Raw genomic sequence first — 20274 nt, 5'->3', positions numbered from 1 at the left:
AGAAGCCTAACTTCTTCAGCCTTTTTTTTTCAGGTAAAACTTTCCTAGGTCTCTGACTCCTAGCTGGGAAATTAAGGAAGTTTATTCTTGTTTCACATCCTTGGGCCTCAGGCAATATTGTCAGTGAGAAGTAGGCATTTTACCATAAGTCTGCCTTGCTAAGAGCATGCGTATCCTTTATTTATTGTATTTGGAGAGTCCCGACCCTTTTGTTCCCAGCACTATATTCTGCATCACTGAAATAAATAATATTTTTAACTATGGCAGACTCTGACTTTTGGGGAACTGTCTTGAAATGTGCTGAGCATCTTCTGAAAGCTGATGTCTTGAAATAATGTGTTCTAAGATCTCAGAAAACCTTGGGAGACTATCTAGTTTGATCTTTTGTCTAACAAAGTTTCACCAGGGTATTCTAGATCTAGTTTACAACCTGTATTCATGTTCTGTGTTCATAGTTCTTGGAGGCAAGTTGAAAATGTGAAGCATACTACAGAAGTATACAGGAGTTCATTAACTGTTTGTTAACATTCAGGGTATTTATTATATTTTTATAATTTTTGCTTTCTAACTTTAAATGAAGAAATACAGATGATTGCTGTCAATAATCTGAAATTACTGCTGTTACCAAGGTAGCAACTGAACAAAACAGAAGGTCTTTCTAAACTACTCTTTTAGGCAACCATTCTGTGTTCAGGTTATTAGGGAGTTGGGATAAATAGCGCTGCAGTAGAGTGTGATTATAAACACTTTATACCTCTAACAAACTATTCTGCATGAAGAAATACTCCCAAATAGCAAGAGAAAAAGTTGTGAAAACTGAGGCTGAGTACCGTGGAGAGCCAAAGTTTCACCTGTCTTTAAAATCCTTTCCTATTAAGGCAAGAAAAACTTTTGACTAGGCTACTTTGTACTTCATATCAGCAGCTAGTATAAGGATGACGTGAAACAAATAGTGGTTGAATAATACTTGACTGGGGCATGTGAGATACGAATGCTGTTAAACTTGCAAAGCCTTTTTTTAATTTGCAAGGCATAGAATATAAATGGGAGTAATGAAACAAATGCACATGTTGATAATGCAGTAGGTTAAGTTAAGTAAGGAATAATAAATTGGGAAAAACAAACCAAAGGAAGTCTTGAAGCAAGAAGTAAGATTAACCCTCAAAGACCTAGAGGTAATTCCAAACAAAATACAACCTAATAATCTGTAAAATTTTAGGAAGGGGGGTGGCTCTTTAACCCGATGTTTATTAAAACATTAGAACACCAGCTTCTGTCGCCAGTGGCACAAAATAAATGATACAGTCTGTTTTGGCTTCCCAGGCTGAACAGCCAGATATTCACTTACCAATGTAATCTAGGAGTGGCTCTTGGTTTTAATCCAGAAAAGAATTTAAACTCCATAGTTGGGTTCATTGCAAAATGCTCTATTACTTTGTCTTTGTGCCCCTTGATAGTAAGCTTGCAGCAGGTAAAGCTATGTGGATTTCTTCTTTGATTTAAGCTCCTTTTCAGTTCTCATTGGAAGAAATTGTGCAGGAAAAAATCAGTAGGGTGGCCGTCTGTGATTTGGGAGGCCGGTCCAATCTACATGCCTGATTGGTAAAGATGATTGACAAAAGAATGTAACGTGTATAACAGCCAGCTGGCCATTCGATCCCTCTCTTTTCCTCCTTCGCCCTTCCATAGGGTCACTGGAGATTACTAGCCTGCCGTTCACCTTCCACTGCAGACCACAGAGAACAGTAAAAGTTATATCTGATTTTCAGTTGAGGTTAGAATTAATAAAAGCTGTAAAAATACCTGGATGGGTATGTGGAAATAAAAATTGTCCTTCTTGATTCTCTAATGCATAATTACAGCACTGAGGAAGAAGTGTATTTGCTTAGGGAAGTTAGTTTAGGCTTCATGATGGGCCACCTCAATGGGAAACAGTAGTCCAAAAAATGAGACAGTTCTAGGTGCGGTAGGATGAAAAAAAAGATTTCATCTGTTTTAACAAAAGCAGAAGATGCTGTGCCACCTGTAGCAATGTCCTAGATTGAAACGGGGGGAAAAAAAAACCCAGAAACAAAAGAATGGCTTCCATGTAGTTTGAGTGTTACTTAGCCTTTTTTTTTTTTTTTTTTTTTTTTTTTTAGGTGAAACAAATCTCTCATTAGTAATTATTTTGACTCTGAAGTGATTTGCATTTTGAGTAGCTGCTGGCATTCAGGAGACATTTTGTAATATATGTTGCTATTGCCATTACAAAACAAACTTTGACCAATATTTATCTTAGATAACTCAACCTTGTTTCACAGTTATTACCTAATTGAATTCTAGAGAAATAGTTGAAATATCTTAAACGCCACATTGAACTGCTGATTTGTGAATGGTAATTGCTGTAAATCACACAAAAATTTGCCTTGGGACTTTAAGCAGGAACTTAACTATGACATTTCTTCGTTAATGATGTCTGTTACGTTAAAGGCTTGCTCAAATCTAATTTTGATACTCATTTATGAAAGAACAGTCATGAGGTTTTGGAAACAGTTGCATTTTACTGTGTGAGATGAGGTTAATATTAGAGCAATGAACACTCCTTCCGTGCTACTCTGTCTCTCTGGCTCCTTACATCCGAAGGAGGAAGCTAGAAATTTATTACATGATTTTTTTTTAATGGAGTTAAAAATCTTACTACAAAATGATCCTGCCAAAACAAAAAAGAACAGAGTTATGTGCTCAAGCTTGTATTCTGCTGCTTTCAAGATGGAACATTGCCTAGCCTAGGAACCATAAGCAGTCCTAAGTGATCTGATGCAGAATGGTTAATCTCTCTTCCCAGACTGATAGGCAACTGTATTATTATTATTATTATTATTATTACCTTTCCTTATTTGATTCTGTTCATAAAAACTCTGGGTAGAACTGTAAGACTTTGAAAGCAGCAGCAAGCCCATAACTATGTTGTTGTGGGTTTTGTATTTGCAAAACAACTAGAATTCCGTGTTTCAGATTCTGACATTTGTCTTCAAACTCAGCACAATCAGTCTAAAGGGGACTTTTGAAAGTTCCATACTGTGTCTAGTGGAATTTTGACATGTGTTGCAGATGCAACATTGAAAAGTGGAGATACATATGATGYAAGTGGTGAAAAGGAAATACTTGACACCAAATAGGAGTATATTGTGAGACTGAATGAAATCGGTTAAATATATCTGTCTCAGATATTTCCTGTTTACCCTGCTGGGATATGCATGCTTGCAAAACCAATTCAAGGCCAACAACTTCTTTATATTAACACGTATTTGTCGTTTCCCTCTTTTATCAACAGCTTGTATAAAAAAGAGAACATCCTAGGGTTCGTATTTTATATAGAACATCTTAGGGTTCATATTTTATATAGAAATTGTCTGATGCACAAGGATCTGAGGTTTTTCTAAGCTTAAGTCAGCTATTTCGTAGAGGAATGCTGCCTTCCTACTATAGAATTTATAAATTAATTTGCAGTGAGATCTATTTCTAGCATGCACAAATTTTCTTTAACAGTTTAAGCAAGTTGGAGCCCTAAAAAAGTCRTAAGTGTCACCCTCCGTAGGAAAGCTAAACAAAATGGACGAGTGACATATCTATTTGTAAGTTCCTTCTGTCCTCCCTCATATTAAAGCAAGATAAATGTACAGCAGAAGTCACTGGGATTAAGACATTTGATGAAATACTCCTGCAAAAGTGTGATTTAGAGTTTGACGTGCTGTTAGTAGATCTACAGTTGAGGACTCKGTTCTGAAGGAATTATGTGGGATTGTCTTCAGCTCCCTATACTGGCTGAGCTCTAAGCCACAATATCCAGTGTAGCACTCATGAAAACAAAGCATCTCAGTGGCTGGGAGCTGCAGAGAAGTGTGACAGCAAGAAGCTACTTATAAATGCATACGATCTCCTGCAGTATAAAGAGTAGTAAAGCTTACTCAAATATGTGCAGGTAGCCAGGATGAAAAACAGATACAGTTACTGGTTTCTTCATTGTATTTAACACTCTGCGTTTCTCTTTTCTTTATCTTGCTTCATTCTTGTGGTTTTACTGGAGTGGTGTTATCAGCTGCCAATGCAAATGTGAATGAGCCGAAAAGGCTTTTGCATGAGAGGAGGTATTTGATTCTTCCATTTCGCTTGCCTTTATTCATTTAACTGTTTACCCAAGAAGGTCTGATTATATCTAGGCACCAGTAGTACTGTAAAGGTGCTCATTAAATGATTGATTTGGGTAACACCAAATCTCCTTGACATGTATATGAATGCTGTTAGTTTTAACTGTGTAATTCACACATTAAATCCTGTGAAATACGTGGTCTTCTTTATGCTTTAGTTAGAGCAAAACTAACCTTTTGCCATTGTCTTTTGCCATTTTTAGATTCAGGTCCTTCATGTTATAACACTTTTGGTACACATTTATTTAACAGTTAAGTAGGACTGCTTATAGGTACAATTTTTCATTCTATCCAATTATTTTGAAGAGCTAATGAAGTAAGTTTTCAAACTAGACCTGATGAGGGTTGAATACAGATCATCAGCAAAGCTAATCCTGGGGAAAACTCCCTATTGGTTTTCCTGAATTTTTGATGGCTTACACTACAAAATGCAGGGTAAACTTGTCATTACTGGGAACTAACCAAGTGTGGCCTTAAAAGTTGCTTCCTATGTCCACTCGTCAGTAGGATGGTTTCCGAGAACCCCCACAAATCAGCATTGGCTTTGTGATATTAAAACCCACGTAAATGAAGAGATTAGACTATTTTGGACCTACGTGTGAAATGGAGGGCCTAGCTGGGGGAAAAGGTGAGTGGTAGAGAAAGTACAAAAGTACAGGCAGATTTCATCACGAGCTCCACTTGGTTTGTAGCCTGTGAGTGTATCCGTAACAGAGAAGCTGCTCAGGCCGTCCTCTGGTAGCTGCAGGACAGACTGCTGAGCAGGCAGTCCGCTCTGCCAGAACTGAGGGCTGCATTTACTCCACTCCCAGAGAGGCAGTTAGGATTAAGAAAGGCAGGGAATAGGGTCCTCCAAGAGCTTTACAGACGAGTTTAGGGGAATATAATTGGAAGTAACAATCAGTGTTATTTTAGGGTTGGGAATAGCTAAGCCGGGCCAAAGTAACAGCTGACTCATTGCAAGCCAGTGGGGATCAAATCTGGGAAGGCTTCTTGAAAGGAGTAAAGATTTCAGAGCTGTGTGTCAAATGGATGAAATTTCTGAGCAGTTATGTAAGACTTAAGATGGTTAAAGTGTGTTTGGCTGTACCCAAATACTAAAAACATTTGGAAAGTGGAATAAGGTACATTATAGGGAAAGGCTAAATGAAATCTGGCACCAGTGAAATGCAAAGACTGAGGTTGAGGATGCAGTGGGGCATAAATAACTGAGATGTGTTTTACAGTCTGTGGTCTCATTAAGAATCCCTCCTGCTGATTTGTGGCCCCTCCTTGCATTTCTACAGTAAACTCTCAATTTAATAGTTTTTTTTTTAATTTTAAGTGCTGTGATATCTGCTTTTAAAAGCCATTTTTTTCTTGTATTGGCATTATTCCAAAGAAGAATGAWTAATTGTTCAGTTAAATGAATACTATGTTGAATAAAAAATTGTTCCCTTCTACTAGGCAACTGTCAGATTTCGTACCTCAAAATCCTCACAGGTATTTTTTGTTCTGTCTTGAAAGATACTCATAAATGATGCAGTAGCATGTCATTTCTTKAAAATATGGCGACCTATTTATACTAAGAACAGCTGTATTCTAATAGGAAAGTAGTGATTTTGCACCAAGAACAAGTTTTAGGATTTAGCATTTGACTGTTAATTACTCTTACAATTAGAAAATTCTAGTTGAAAATGAAAAAGAAATTGTTGTATAAATTGTGAAGTCCCTAATGTTCTTCTGTGCTTCCAACAGATGTTGATGAATGCACATCAAACCCGTGCTCTAATGGAGACTGTGTCAATACACCTGGTTCCTATTACTGCAAATGCCATGCAGGTTTCCAGAGAACTCCTACCAAGCAAGCTTGCATTGGTAAGAAAATTTGCTTCATGTTTACTGACTTTACAAACGGTCTCACCTCTTATGTCAGATTCTATTGGAATTAAAAAATAGTAATGTTATTTCAGTAAATCTCAACAGTTATATTAATGAAGTTCTAATTCTGGACTACCATTGCATTTGTTTTGTTGATAAAAATAATCATTTAATTTGTTGCCTTTGACAATTTGTTATCCATTCCATTCTGGAATATCTGTTACTTGCCAGCATATTGCAGTTGGGAATTCTACAAAAAATTAAGGAAATGCACACCTGTCATACTCATACTCTCTCTATATCTATATATGTGCAGATGAATATGTGGGTAGCTTTTTAGAGGTATTTATCATGTAATTATTGAGCATCATTGGAAAGTAGCATTTATTGTACAAGTCTAAAGTAATATTTGTTACATCTCACATGGAATAAGAATGATTTCTTACCATCTTTAGAGAGTTTTTTCTAAGTAATATTTAGATAGTATACTTGAATATACATGAAAAATACATGAAAATGTACTAGCATTTTTCAAAGGAGCAATTGTCACTGTATGAATTTTTATCTTATCAGTGGTAATTATCTGATTATGTGTTTTCTTTTCTTTAACTTAGATATAGATGAGTGCATCCAGAATGGTGTTCTTTGTAAAAATGGCCGGTGTGTAAACACAGATGGAAGTTTCCAGTGTATTTGCAATGCTGGCTTTGAACTAACTACAGATGGAAAAAATTGTGTGGGTAAGAATTCTTCTTAATACTGKCAGGGACTAGCTTTGTGATTCTAGAAATTGTACTTCATAGTGCTTTTGGTCATTAAGGATTACATTTAGTGAAATAAGATCTGGCATGAGGTGAACTTACAGCCTCTGCAGTCAAATAGACATTATATGGAACTTCACAATTCCAAAGACAGCCTGAAGTGATTTCTGTTTCTGATGCCACATCTCTCATCAAGAGACCCAGGTAATGTCCCATCCCAGGAACAGCATTTTTCCCTAACACTTCATAGAAAGCGTTTCATATGTCAGCACTGCTGAAGAAATGCGTGCTTTTAATTTTGGCTGTATTATGTCGCAGAAGCTTCCTAGATAAACAACCTGTTGCAATAAGTTCTGAAATCCTTCATGTGATTGAAATTTTTTATCCTTTCAGCTAAGAAAGAAAAATGCACCTGGTTCTTCTATACTCAGTCTGTTGAAATATGCACAGTAATTCTGATCGAGATGGGTGAAGAATCTTGCTGCTTTGTCTGTAGACTGAGAGCTTGTCAGCTGATCAGAGTTACTAAAAATTAATCTGCAGATTAGAGAATCTTTGCCACATCTGTCCAGAGTGTGTGCTTATACTGTGTCATATTCTGTGTCTTTTTGCAGACCATGATGAGTGTACCACTACTAATATGTGTTTAAATGGGATGTGCATAAATGAGGATGGGAGTTTTAAATGCATCTGCAAACCAGGATTTGTCTTGGCTCCAAATGGGCGTTACTGTACTGGTATGTAGTATTGTGGGGTAACACATTAAGACAACCTTGATTGAAACCAGCTTTTCCTGTCATTCATTCATGCAAGARTGGCAATCTTTTGTCATATGGATTTAATATCATACAAATACCTTGCTAAGTTATTACAGTAAATATCTTAAACTGCATAGATATAAATCTTTCAATTCCAGGAAAAAAACTTCAATTATTTAATAGTAGTTTGAAAGCAGCAATAGAAGATAAATTAGCTTTTGAAACATCTTGGAGTCATCACAGCTTCGCAAAATCTAAATACCTTCATGAAATGGCAAAATGAGCAGCAATATTGGAAGTTTAAAAGATTTGAAAGATACTACATTGATAAGCATACACAAATACGTTTTCCACATCACTATTCTGGCAGTCCAGAGTCCATAACATTTAAGACAACATATCAACCATACAGCATTACAAACTTTTTAAAGTGAGGTCATTAAAATGTTACTTTAAAMGTTTTAAGAGTGGAGTCAGATTTTTGCTTCAATTGAAGTGACCTAGTAGAAGATACGTATTGCCACCACTAGAAGTAGGTTTGGACTTCAGTCTTTTTTAATAGATGCAAAATCATCTAAATACATTGGACGTTTGCTTTAAAGCTGATACAGCTGATATCAATTGTGAATTCTTAATATGCAATTAATGGTGCAATTAATAAAAATTGACCATTAAAAAGCTCTTTGAAATTGAAGTTTACCATTGTAAAGTTATGCTATGATTAATGCTTCCTTAACTAGACTTTAAAACGAAGTTATAGTACCATGAGATGGAGGAAGACAAGGGAGAAAATTTGTCACTTATTTTGCTTATTGTGGAGTGTGAAATACCTCTCCACTCCGTACAGTTTTTCTCAAAATTGTTTTAACGTACAGCTGGAATTTTGATTATTTATCTTAATTTTAAGATGAAAATTCATTAGAAACAAAACAAGGATACATTAATGATTCCTCAGGTATCACAAAGATATTAAGTAATGCATTAAAAACATTAATTGTCAACTTAAGCTTAAAAGCTGCAAATAGATTGTTGAATTATGTTCCTCCTGACAGATATTGATGAATGCCAGACATCAGGAATTTGCATGAATGGTCACTGCATAAATACTGAAGGATCTTTTCGATGTGAATGTCCACCTGGTCTGGCTGTTGGAGTTGATGGTCGTGTGTGTGTCGGTAAGGGAGATTCTTTTCTCATTGAAAAGCAGGTATTGTCAAATTAAAGAAAGTAACAGGTTGTTAAATGAACGAAACACATTAAATGGCATCTTTTTTGTTTATGCTAAAATCAGTTGTAGAACTAAAATGATTAATCACAGAGGAACTGTTCTCCCATAAAACTACTGTGGTTGGCTTTTGTTCTGTCATGTATTTTTGTTCATGTATCTATGTGTATGTTTATTTCAATTCTACATCATTCACTCCAAATCACTAAAGCAAGTACATCTTTTGATTGAGACTTGCACTCCCTTTTTCTTTTTGTTTTTCCTGGTGGGAAAACATTTTATTCTTTCTGTACCATAATGTTCAAAACTAGGAGGGAAAATAGTAAGAACTAAATGGTCTTGTTTCTCTGAACTCAAATATTATTAGTAGTAATTATTAGAAAATCTTACATTATGCTGTACTCTATTTTTAATGTTAAAAGGCTAGAAGCTTACATTTTTCTGTGAAATCAGTCTGGCACCACCTCTTGCTTGCTTATTTTTCATATAAATTAAACTTACAATATGTAGCTTCACTCTTTCTGGCCTTTCTTTTTGTTTAGAGAATTGTTTTGTGAGGCAATTCCTCACTAGTCTGCTGATGAATAACCTTTTGTCATAGAATCTGAGCTGCAACCTCTTATCCCCTCACATATCACTAGTTGATAGTTAACAGGTTCTTCACCCAAATCTCATTAGGAGTGTTTGCAAGCTATAACATAGCTTCTGTGCTAGAACTCCTCCAAGAAAAACGGAACATTTTCAACCAAATGAAAGATAGAGACAGCTAGAGGGCAAGAGGTATTCAATCCGTTATTTTGTGCTGATTACTGTTAATGAGGATACAGAGGGGTATACTTACTAAAAACATCTCTGAGAGCAGTGGGACTGTATGCACTAGGGACTGTGATACTGCTAAGTTTTTAAACCAACTTTGGCTTATCCACAGAGTATTCCATCTTCCCCTTCTCCTGCATATCAGAAGATCACTTCTACTGTCTCTTACGTTTCTGCTCTCTTCGCTTATGAACTTGTCTGTCATCTCATCATTTTGGTGACCCAAGACTGAGTCCAGGGATAAGCATGGTATACTGATGTTTGGTTTCAGTAGAGGAACGTGTCTGTAATGTGGCATTCTTGAGTGAAGGATGCATCTCTAGCACCAGCACAGCATATTAGCTTCTCTTTTGGTACCGACCTTATGTGCTAGATGCTGCTAGTAACTGAGCTGTAATTGGAGCTGGTATTGGATCAGGCCAGCTGGTTATGCCATGATGTCCGACAGGTTCTTAGAGCAATAAAGAAGTCCCACACAGCACTGCAAGTGAGCAAACTATTTGACTGAGCAGTAGTCAGATATGTTAACCAGTTACATGACTGTTACTGCTCATGTATGAGACTTAGCACAGATGTCCTATCTGCCTCTATCTAGGTCAAGGAAAATCGTACTTCATCCTAATATTTGGAGATTATCTTACAAGAAAGGGGTGCAGGATACTGTGTCCTTGTATTACTGTATCATTCCATTTGAAATAAAATCTTAAATTCTGCAGAAGTTCATCACTCTTTAAATTATAATCTAGTACAGAAGTAATTGTGTAGGCTGACTCTTTCTGTTATTAGTTCAGTTTAATAAGCTCACTATTAAAGCTTTAACTCGTGGCTTAAAAAAAAAAAGTTATAGCCAATCACCTTCATAGCCTCTCAATAGTAACCCAGATATCTGGTGGGGTTTTTGTTGTTTTAAATAAATACATTTTTTCAGTAAGCAAAACTGTACTAAGGGTTGAACCAACAAAAACAAGGATTGCTTTCTCAGATGTATTAGCCACGTTGTGAGGGTTTTTATTTTCCTGATTTATTAAATGTTTGGAGAACAGTAGTGAAAAAATCATACACAATGTGAAAAGCATTGGTGTACTGTTTTTAATAGAGGAATTTCACTCCTTAATGGCACAGCAGCAAAACTAGGTTTCAGTACAAGTTGTTCAGTACCTTTTGTGGTCCAAGTTGGCCTCATCTTTACCTCTATAAGTGATACAGCTGTAAAAAATCAGTTCAGTGCTGTTTGCTGTGTTTCCATTTACCTATTGCTTCCACAATTGTAGTAGCTAAGGACTTAGCTATAGTTTTCTGTCAGCTGTGTAAAGTATTTTTATTTGAAAATGTTCAACTCCACATGTCACATAGCTTTAAGATTTACCGTAAATCCTTACATTTTCARTAGAAAATATTATCCTTAATATGACAAAAATCATGAGGCAGAATCATAAATTATTTGGAAAATTCACTTTACAAAGATGATGTAATTATTCCAGGCATAAAGCAACATAGGAAATTTCAAATATTGCATAACAAAAATGTCCTTATATATGACCTTCAAAACACTATTTCAGAGCCAGTCTGCTGTTCAGAATTCTTTTTTTTATATATGCTGTGTTAGCTACAGGAGTTCTCTGTCTGGCTATTCTGTCTCATATATTACATGAGCTAAATAATATTTTTCAGATACTGTCCTGCTAGAAATATCTGTAGTCTGAAAGTTTGTAAGTTACATGGGGCTTCATTTTAATAGTGTTCCCACAAATGTACTAGGCAATCAGCAAAAATGTAAAATCAAAGAACCTACAATCCAATTCTGTCACTCTTAGTTTGAACAATATTTTATTTCATGAATAGTATGATTGATTCTGGTGAGATTGTTCATAGAATAAACTGCTTTGTAATTTAACATTGATAAGTATGGCAAAACCAGCCACAAGACATTATACAAGTTTGGAAAAAATATGTACAGCAAAGGGGAAACATATGCTTGGAAAAGGCCAGTTAGATAAATGCTTAGAGCCAAGCTAGTCTGCAGCTTCATGCTCAGATACCTCAGCTGTGTGTGTCTGTGTATCACCTCAGAAATTCAACTGAGCTATTGCTGTAGCTCTGTGCAATGTTGTTTATTCTCTCCTGAAGTATTTTTAATTATAATTTAGTCTGCAGTTCTCATTTCTGCTCAGAGCCGTAGCCATCCAGGACAAAATACCTGAGTCTTCGGCTACTCTGATTATTTTGCAGAACTATGCCTCAAAATGCTGTCATGAGCATTGCACAATTTCACCCTCTAAAGCATCTTGAAGGATAGGATACAATGGCTGTCACTGAGTATACGTCAACCACTCTGTGGCCTTATAGACCTTGGCCACAGGTACTGTGCTGGTAGAGTTGCTCATGCTGAAGTACTGCACAACAAAATTTTAAGAGTCTAGAAACACATGACTAGAGGATGCTCTAGGAAACAGTGGAGTAGAACCCCAGAAATGAGCATGCAGCTACACCAGCATCAATTCTAAATTTTGGCCCAGGGCATGATATAAAATCTCCAGCATTCTGAAACTGGTAGGCCAGGGCTGATCAAACTACATGAGGAGAGCAACGAAGGTCTGTCAGTGCATGCTCAGAACCATCGAGACATAGGGAAATTGAGTGTGGCCAAGGTGCTTTCAGTAACTTAGCCATGGACAGAGCAATGGCTGTCCTTCTCATCCTTGGTATCAGTGGAGAGAGTGCAGTCCAGGGAGAACTGCAGGTTCTGGAGGAACCAATTTTTCATTCTGCATGGGCTTTGTGAATCACTGCTGTTTGTAACATGGCTGTCACTGTGATGATAGCGAGGCTGTAGTGGATACTTGTGGCCATGCCCCTTTTTAGAGGGCTGCTTGATGAGTCGTTGGATGCACGCTGAAGCAAGTGAGTTGGCAGAGAGGTCTAGATGGGGATCTGTCGGGACTCGTGGGGCTGAAGATACCCATCTAATGTTAATTCAGTTACACCATCCAGTGTTGTTTGGTGCTGGAGTAACAACATACCTGAGCTGGGTTTTTGCTTTTGGAAGATGGTGTTTCTAAACCCTTATTTTTTGTGATTGTAGCACTTCAACATGAGCAAATCTCTCAGCACCATAATTTCTGCTTAAGATCTGTAAGACCATGCAATGGTTGACCTCTTCTCAATGAAAGCCATTGCAACACTTAAAAATGCCTTAGGAGGCCCAATTGCAAAGATCACAAATAAGCCCTTTTTGTGTTCTCTGAAAACAGGGTGCTCCAGCACAGAGGGGAGCCAGTCTGAGAGCTAGACAGTCTCTACTTCTCTTCATCACAACCAAATCCTTCCCTCGCTCTTGCCCCCTACCATTCCCCTCCATGATAATCAGCTCATTTTCTTCCACTGGTCTGTGTACTCTTTTTTTCATAATCAGTTAGGCAACCCTACCCTATCTCCCTATGCTTTTTAAAAGAACATTTTATATGAAAAAGCACTTGCTACCTTCTTATATTTAGTACATCTGTGGCTTCCCCCAGCTGCTTCCCAAACTTCTCATCTTTAAAGGCTGCCTTTTATACTTCACGCTCTTTCTCCCCCAGCAGTTTCCTGTGGTGCCATATCCTTCACTTGAATTCCTTCTCCATTCTCTCCCAGGCGTGTAGATAGGGAGATGTCCTCTCTTCTGTGAGAGGACAGTGAGCCAAGYCACTTTATTCATGGCAGAGTGGTATCTGGGCTTTCTAGAGGTGGAGGGAAAGCGTGTGGTACAACTAATGATTTTGCAGAGTACTTGAATGGCATTTATTGTGCAAAAATAATTGATTGTTGTCAAGCATAAAAATCTTTTCCTGCTGTCAAGTGAAAGCAAATTGCATTGGCTTCACAAAAGCTCTTGGCAAGAAACAAGCCTTGAAATCTGGGCCCTATTTAACTGTGCTGCAGAACTGTCTGTTCCATGGGAGACCAAATGCAAAAGAAAATATTTATGTACGGGCTCTCCTGTTTTATAGGAGCCTGCCTATAGCGTCGAAGAGCAGGCAGAACACATACGGAATTGCCAGTTCTTATTGGGATTGGCACAGGATAYTCATCCACTGTAATAAGCTTTTTATGCAACCTCTCCTTGGTGTTTTGGGGCCAGCTTTAAGTAAGCATTTATCTGGATTCTGCCAGAGCCCTCTCAGTTTAAGTGCACCCAGGCTCATGTTCAAGCCACAGTGCACAGTAGTTTTACTGGGGGATGGACAGGAGTCTTAAAGACAAGCCGTGTTTTGGCCTGGACCTGAAAGAAACCTGAAACACAGAGTATTTCTGTAGCTCCTGCAAGTGCTTGTAGAAGTATAGGAACCAAAAGTAAGTCCTTGGTATCCTGCAGTTCTCAAACACAATTTTAGATGGACTACCAGCTCACATGTTAAAAATTGTCCAGTATTATTCTACGAATAAAAATGCAAAAGGCATTTAACTCTGGAATGACCAAAATAATTTTTAAAAAAACAACCTAAAAACACACAGAGAGAGATATTCTTGCAAGTCCTGCGTAACCATAGCACAGCAGCAAATGGTCATAACCTTTAAAGGTAGGGCTAAAGACCTGATGTTGGAGGATGCATCTCACTACTACTTGGTGCTGAAGCCAGACAAATTAATTTACCTGCCTAAATTAACGGTCAGACTGGCAGTATGCACATGGTGAAGACAGTCTCACAGCTGTGGTTCTATGCTGCTTTTTATGGCAGTGTGTTTCCTTTGTGTAAGAATAGTGGTGTGTTCTGGCCATCATTTGCAGTCCTCTTCCAAAGGCTGGCACTGTAATTGCAAAAGTGGCTTTTTCTATGACAAACCTTCTGAGATTTCTCATACCCAAAATGATGCTGCTCTCCCCACTCCACTTGGTCATAGGGTGAGAATTGCTGAGTTGCTATTGGTGGGTACATGGCGGGACGTGTTTGATATCCTACCCCTAATCCAGCGTTACGACCAGATTACCTTTAACTCTTTTTGGACTAACAATCTCACCTAAGTGCTGATCTCAAGAGCCTGCCAAGATTGCATTTCGGTTCACAATCTGTGTATACAGTAAGAGGCTATAGTCCTGCTTTTGGAAATGGATAGCATTCCAGATTACCAGTGCCTGGTTATTGGTGATTTATTCTACATGAAGAAGCATTTTGGAAGTAATTAAGAGATCTGTGTGTCCGGGTTACGATTGTAGTGCTTCCTAAAGGGAATACGGAGTCACGGCATGGTGGTGCAAGCTCTTTTTTTGTTTCTCACCTTTGTGAGAATGGGCCTTGAGGATGCCATCAGAATTGCTGTAGCAGAGTAATACAGATGTAGCCAATACAATCCTTTCATTGAACAAGGTTTTGCATTCTAGCTCCCGTTGCAATGGTATGCATTCATTTCACTTGGAGCCTAAGGACATAAGTTATTTCTTTGCTTGCCCTTAGATACTCATATGCGCAGCACATGCTATGGAGGCATCAAAAAAGGAGTATGTGTCCGTCCATTTCCTGGTGCTGTGACAAAATCGGAATGTTGCTGTGCCAATCCTGACTATGGTTTTGGGGAGCCATGTCACCCCTGCCCTGCCAAAAACTCAGGTAATATTTCGTATTTCTTATAATAAAACAGTGAGCATAGCTTTAAAAAAAGCAGGTTACTTTTTTATTTAGTGCCTTTGAGAGAAATGGATAGTGTACTTAATGAAACTGCCCATTCTTTCTGGAAATGATTTCTCATTAAAAAAAAAATCTCTGGTATTTGATGTTGAGTATTTATGTTTTTTTGTATATTGTAACGTTTGAGGTGAAACAAGTTCTAGAGCTGGCCAGACTTGGCAAAAGTTAAGATGAAAGCACATGAGTATGATGTGGATGAAACTGGATCCCTGAATTAAGTATTGACTATGAGGAATTAATACAGATTCACTGACAAAGATATCTGGAGATTTCCTAGTCAAATCAATCCAGTTAAAAGTGCAGGCCATATTCACTTTACAGATCTGTATTTTGTTTTATAAGAATCAGTTCTCCAAACAAATGCAGAGATCAATTGAAAAGACTTGAAAACAGAACTTAGATCACGTTTTGGATAATAGTCTATTCAGAGTCACTTTCTGAAATTGTAGAAGCTGTTTTGAGTAAGTGAAGTAGAACTGGATATTAGGGTTGAAAACAGTAATTTGAGACACTATTGTCAAGACTAGAATGGAATTACAGTAGGGTTTCTTTCTTACCAAATTTCATTTTTATGTATGTGAAAGTTCAGGGTGGAATGGTACTATACATGTAACTGTTATCTACTAATAGTTACTTATTTCATGTAAATTTTGGCATTTCATTAGTTACATAGTGCAAAAATTATTTTAGAAAAAAAGACGAGGTGGATTTGGCTTAGGTCAAACACTGCAAATAACATTTTCTTTTTTTCTACCTCTCTTGCTTCAACTGAGTAGCTGAATTTCATGGCCTGTGTAGCAGTGGAATAGGTATTACTGTGGATGGACGAGGTATGTTGCATGTTTTCATGTAGTTATACTAGTCAAGGTTAAAAACAAATGCTCAGAATTAAGAAACTAATTTTTTCCCCTTTCAGATTAGCTTGTTGCTTTTAATACTTTCATTAGTTTTTAAAAATAAAATAATTAAAGGATGTCTGAGGRAAAAGCTCAAATTAATTCTCTGCAACCTTTCATTTTTTTTCTGATTCCATAAAGAAAATGTGTCATGGGCATTTTAAATTTATTTAGACGTTTATTTAGAATAGGCACAAAACAGATCTCCCTTATTTTGGGAATGGTAAAAGTCACTTATATTGCAACAATTTTTACCCAGTTTTCAATATCTGGACCCTTTCCACTGAGGCATCATTTTTCTGGTGAACTGGAGTTGGAAGGGAGCTTAATTATAATATTATTAAATAAAAAGATCCTCCTAAGATAAGTCCTGAAAGTGATTTAGTTTTAGGAACTAATCAGTATTTAGTAATAATTATATTTAGCACAATTATAGAATTGGGAACTGTGAAGCACCAGGTCCTTTTTCTAGCTGCAGGGAGAGGGAGATTTTGCAAATACTAGCTGAGCCAGGTTCTGAAGTAGTGGACTGCGCATGCAGCAGCTGCTAAATAAGTAGAGTGATTTGAAGAAGGAATAGTGACACACAGTGTTACGGTTTATTTTCAGTTCATTCTCTAATGAGTTAATAAAGTTGTAGTTAAATTAAAATATGTACTATATTTTTGCATGCGTGTACGTAGTTTTTTTTAACACAATTGTACTCATCCATGTTAGTATTAAGGCCCTTATTCAGTACAGTATGAACTGAATGAGACCCATTGGGACTATACTTAGTAAAAACCTACATAACTTTTAAGGATAGTGCTGTAACCAAAGAGATTCTGTTTCTGTTTGGTATTGTGAGTGCATAGGCATAGTTTTATCCTTTTTATGAGCTCGTTCTTTCAAGTCTTGCCAAGCTTATAAGTAATTTGAAGTGCATCAAGCTTGTAAATTCTCTCAGCTTTTGTTTCAATGAATTATACAAGGTCCACTAGATTCTTTTGGAGAGTCTTTAAATCTCATGGAGAGCTAATGGTAGTGCACTGTAATATTGTTGTACCAGCAGCATCTGACTATGAGAATTTGCATGAAATCTGGTAGGGAGGTTATATTTCTGTTGGGTACCTCAAAAACATAATTTCTCACTAAGCACATTAAACCAATTTTCTTCTCCACAAAGTGCCCGATGAAGACTATAATCTTTCTGGGATTCATGTCCAGACTAAGTGAGCCCCCCTTTTTTCGTTTTTTAAAGGAAACTAGTATTTTCTGTGGGTCTTGCATGGCAACCTTGCAGATGGTTTTCTTGCTGCTGCTCCTACATAGATAAGAATAGAGATCTTGTTCTCTGCTTCGATATAGAAAGTAAAGCATTAAAGTGATAAGAAGAGATTGTGTCTTAAAATTGCCTGATTTGTCCCCAGGATACAAACAAGCTTTGTAAACTGTAGAAAAGTTTGTGTTCAAAGGAAAATTTAAAKCTGAAACTATTACACTAATTTATATTTTCTTCAGAAATTTTCAGATGTTTCATAGCTTTTGAGTTTAATTCGGAGATAGCGTGATTTTTCATGTATGTATCTGAGTTCATGTAAATCATAGGAAGATCCCGATTAAACGCTTTATAAAAAAAAAATGAGCAGTACAAGTGTAAAACAAGCATTTTATGAAGTTAAAAACTAGGCCGGCCTCCCTACTGTTTTTTCCAGTGTTTGTGAAGGGAACTATTTAAAGTAACGGGCCTACCATATTGGAAAAAATAACTTAATATTGAAAAACCCTCTTTTCCTCAGAGTTTTTTTNGTAAGAATAGCATTCATGCTCTTTTGGTTCATGTATATATTTTGGAATTTTCCAACTATAGCAGAAGTTCTATATGGGACTGTAAATTTAGGGAATATATCTCATTTATCATCCTATTCTGTTCATCCAAGAGAAATTTCAAGTTTCCAGTGAACGCTGTAATTTCTATAACACTGGACTGAATATTTTGTGGTATTGACCTATGCATCACTGAATATATGTATCACCTAATAAATTCTAACTTCTTACCTAGACCATTAAACCATGGGCACTGGGTGCAAAACTAGATATTTTGCATGCTAGTTTTCTTAAATACACATGGTCTATAGATTTAGATTGGAAAGTATGTCTGTAGGTCATCCAAACCAACCTCCAGCTCAGAGCAGGGCTAACTTCAAAGTTTAGTCTGGTTTCTTAAAGCCTTGCCCCGCTGATTTGGGAAAATCTTCAAGATGAGGAGTTACCACAGTCTCTTCAGGCAGCCTACTCAAATGCTTAACCACTGTCATGGGGAAGATTTTTTTCCTTATGTCCAAGTAGAATTTCCTTGTTTTGATTACCAATTTGTCTCCTGTCCTGTTCTCAAAGAAGAATCTGACTCCATCTTCTCTGTGACCACCTGCTAAATATTAGAGAACTGTTATTACATCTCCTTCTAGTCTTCTCCTTTGCTGGCTAAACAAACCCAGTTCCCTCAATCTCTTCTTACATACATCATGTGCTCCAGCCCCTTAATCATCTTAGTGAACCTTTACAGGACCCTTTCCAATTCCTTGGTATCTTTCTTGGATTGAATGGCACAAAACTGGGCGCAGTATTCCAGGTGTGGCCTCACTAGTGTCCAGTGGAGAGGAGTAATCACTTCCTTCAACCTTCTCGCTGTCCCACTCCAGTAACTTTGCYCTGAATGGCAGTCCTGACCTCCAACGTGTCGGATGCTCCAATCAGTTTGTCCACAGCTATCACTGGATCAGACTTTTCATACCTTTTGGTATATGGTTATTTATTCTTTTGTCTACCGTGTTGTATAAATACAGATATTAATGAGTGTGCGCTGGATCCTGATATTTGCTCCAATGGAATTTGTGAAAACTTACGTGGTAGTTATCGTTGTAACTGTAACAGTGGCTATGAGCCTGATCCTTCTGGAAGGAACTGTATGGGTAAGTTGCTTGATTACTTTATTATTGTCGAATAACTCATTGCTACATTCATGCTAATTTGAAAGGGTAGAACTTTAGGTTGCAAGGAAGACATTTACTTCTTATAGCTACAATGAAAATGTACAAAATCTTTGGTTAAATTACTTTTCCTGGTCATTGTATAGCCAATATTTTTACTGATATATTTCCCTGTTAATTTGCTTGTGTTTATAATTACTGTTTGTCTACAAAAAGTAGGCAGGAAATGCAAGTTAGAAATTAATTTTCTCATATGCATGGGTGTGTTTGTGTACCTTTTAAGACAAACTAATTGTTAAGAGCTCCCAATATGTCTTTGTTTCAAAGTTGGATGATAATTTGCTGACATCTGAAGGTCACAACTTAGCATAATAAAATGTAACAGGTGGCTACCATTATTGTAACTAATGACAGCTGATGGCCCATGTACACAATCTCTGCAGTAGGCAATAATTCATAATGTCCCCAAGTTCCACGAGTACGGTGGAATGGATTGCTGCGTGTCGAATCCTGTAATTTCCAAATGTTTCAGTTAGTGAAGAAAGCAGTGACCTGCTGTTTGAATTTCCCAAGTCATAGCTGAACACTGGGCTCAAGCATAACAACTACTCCTTTATTCCTCAGAATGCTCTCTCAGATCACCAACATACAGGAGCAATTCACTTAAAAGCGTCTTAGTTGTCAAGTTGTTTAGAGTTTGGGTTAGGTTCATACCAGACTTAGAATATCTGGATACGTTTTCTGTTAGTTGTCAGGAGTACCCTGAGTATGTTGTACATTTCACTCTTTATATAATTAACTTTATTATTCACCTATTTTGTGTCATATGTACAATTCAGTATTTTATTTCATTTGAATTCTTTATCAAAGCAATAAGTATGTTATACTATAGACACATTGTAGAATAGTAGAGCTTATAGAATTGGTATAATTTTTAACAGAAAACTAAAGTTATGAGTGTATTTGTGTAAGTAACCAACAGAAACATATCCAAACACATTAGAAAGCTTTAAGTATCATCATAGCATCTAACCTGTTTATTTCTGAGAATTATTGCTCTTGACACTTTAAGGTTTACTGACTTAACCGTTGGTCTTTGGTCAACAAAACTACACCATTCTTGGTTGGGAAAACTT

General features: G+C 37.0%; 1 protein-coding gene across 2 annotated transcripts in view; it reads left to right on the top strand.

The window, feature by feature from the left end:
• Window positions 1-20274, top strand: part of FBN2 (fibrillin 2) — a 183219-nt gene that overhangs the window by 73545 nt on the left and 89400 nt on the right. For both annotated transcript variants that reach the window (XM_085323252.1, XM_085323251.1), the window contains exons 12-18: window positions 5928-6047; window positions 6665-6790; window positions 7426-7548; window positions 8622-8744; window positions 15043-15195; window positions 16050-16103; window positions 18995-19120. In XM_085323252.1, coding sequence (XP_085179378.1) covers window positions 5928-6047; window positions 6665-6790; window positions 7426-7548; window positions 8622-8744; window positions 15043-15195; window positions 16050-16103; window positions 18995-19120 — 825 coding nt within the window. The remainder of the gene's footprint in view (window positions 1-5927; window positions 6048-6664; window positions 6791-7425; window positions 7549-8621; window positions 8745-15042; window positions 15196-16049; window positions 16104-18994; window positions 19121-20274) is intronic.

The sequence above is a fragment of the Rhea americana genome, unplaced genomic scaffold (assembly GCF_003343005.1).
Source record: "Rhea americana isolate MKP2758 unplaced genomic scaffold, rheAme1 scaffold_83, whole genome shotgun sequence".
NCBI classification, from domain to species: Eukaryota; Metazoa; Chordata; class Aves; order Rheiformes; family Rheidae; genus Rhea; species Rhea americana.
This window is presented reverse-complemented; position numbering and strand designations above follow the sequence as displayed.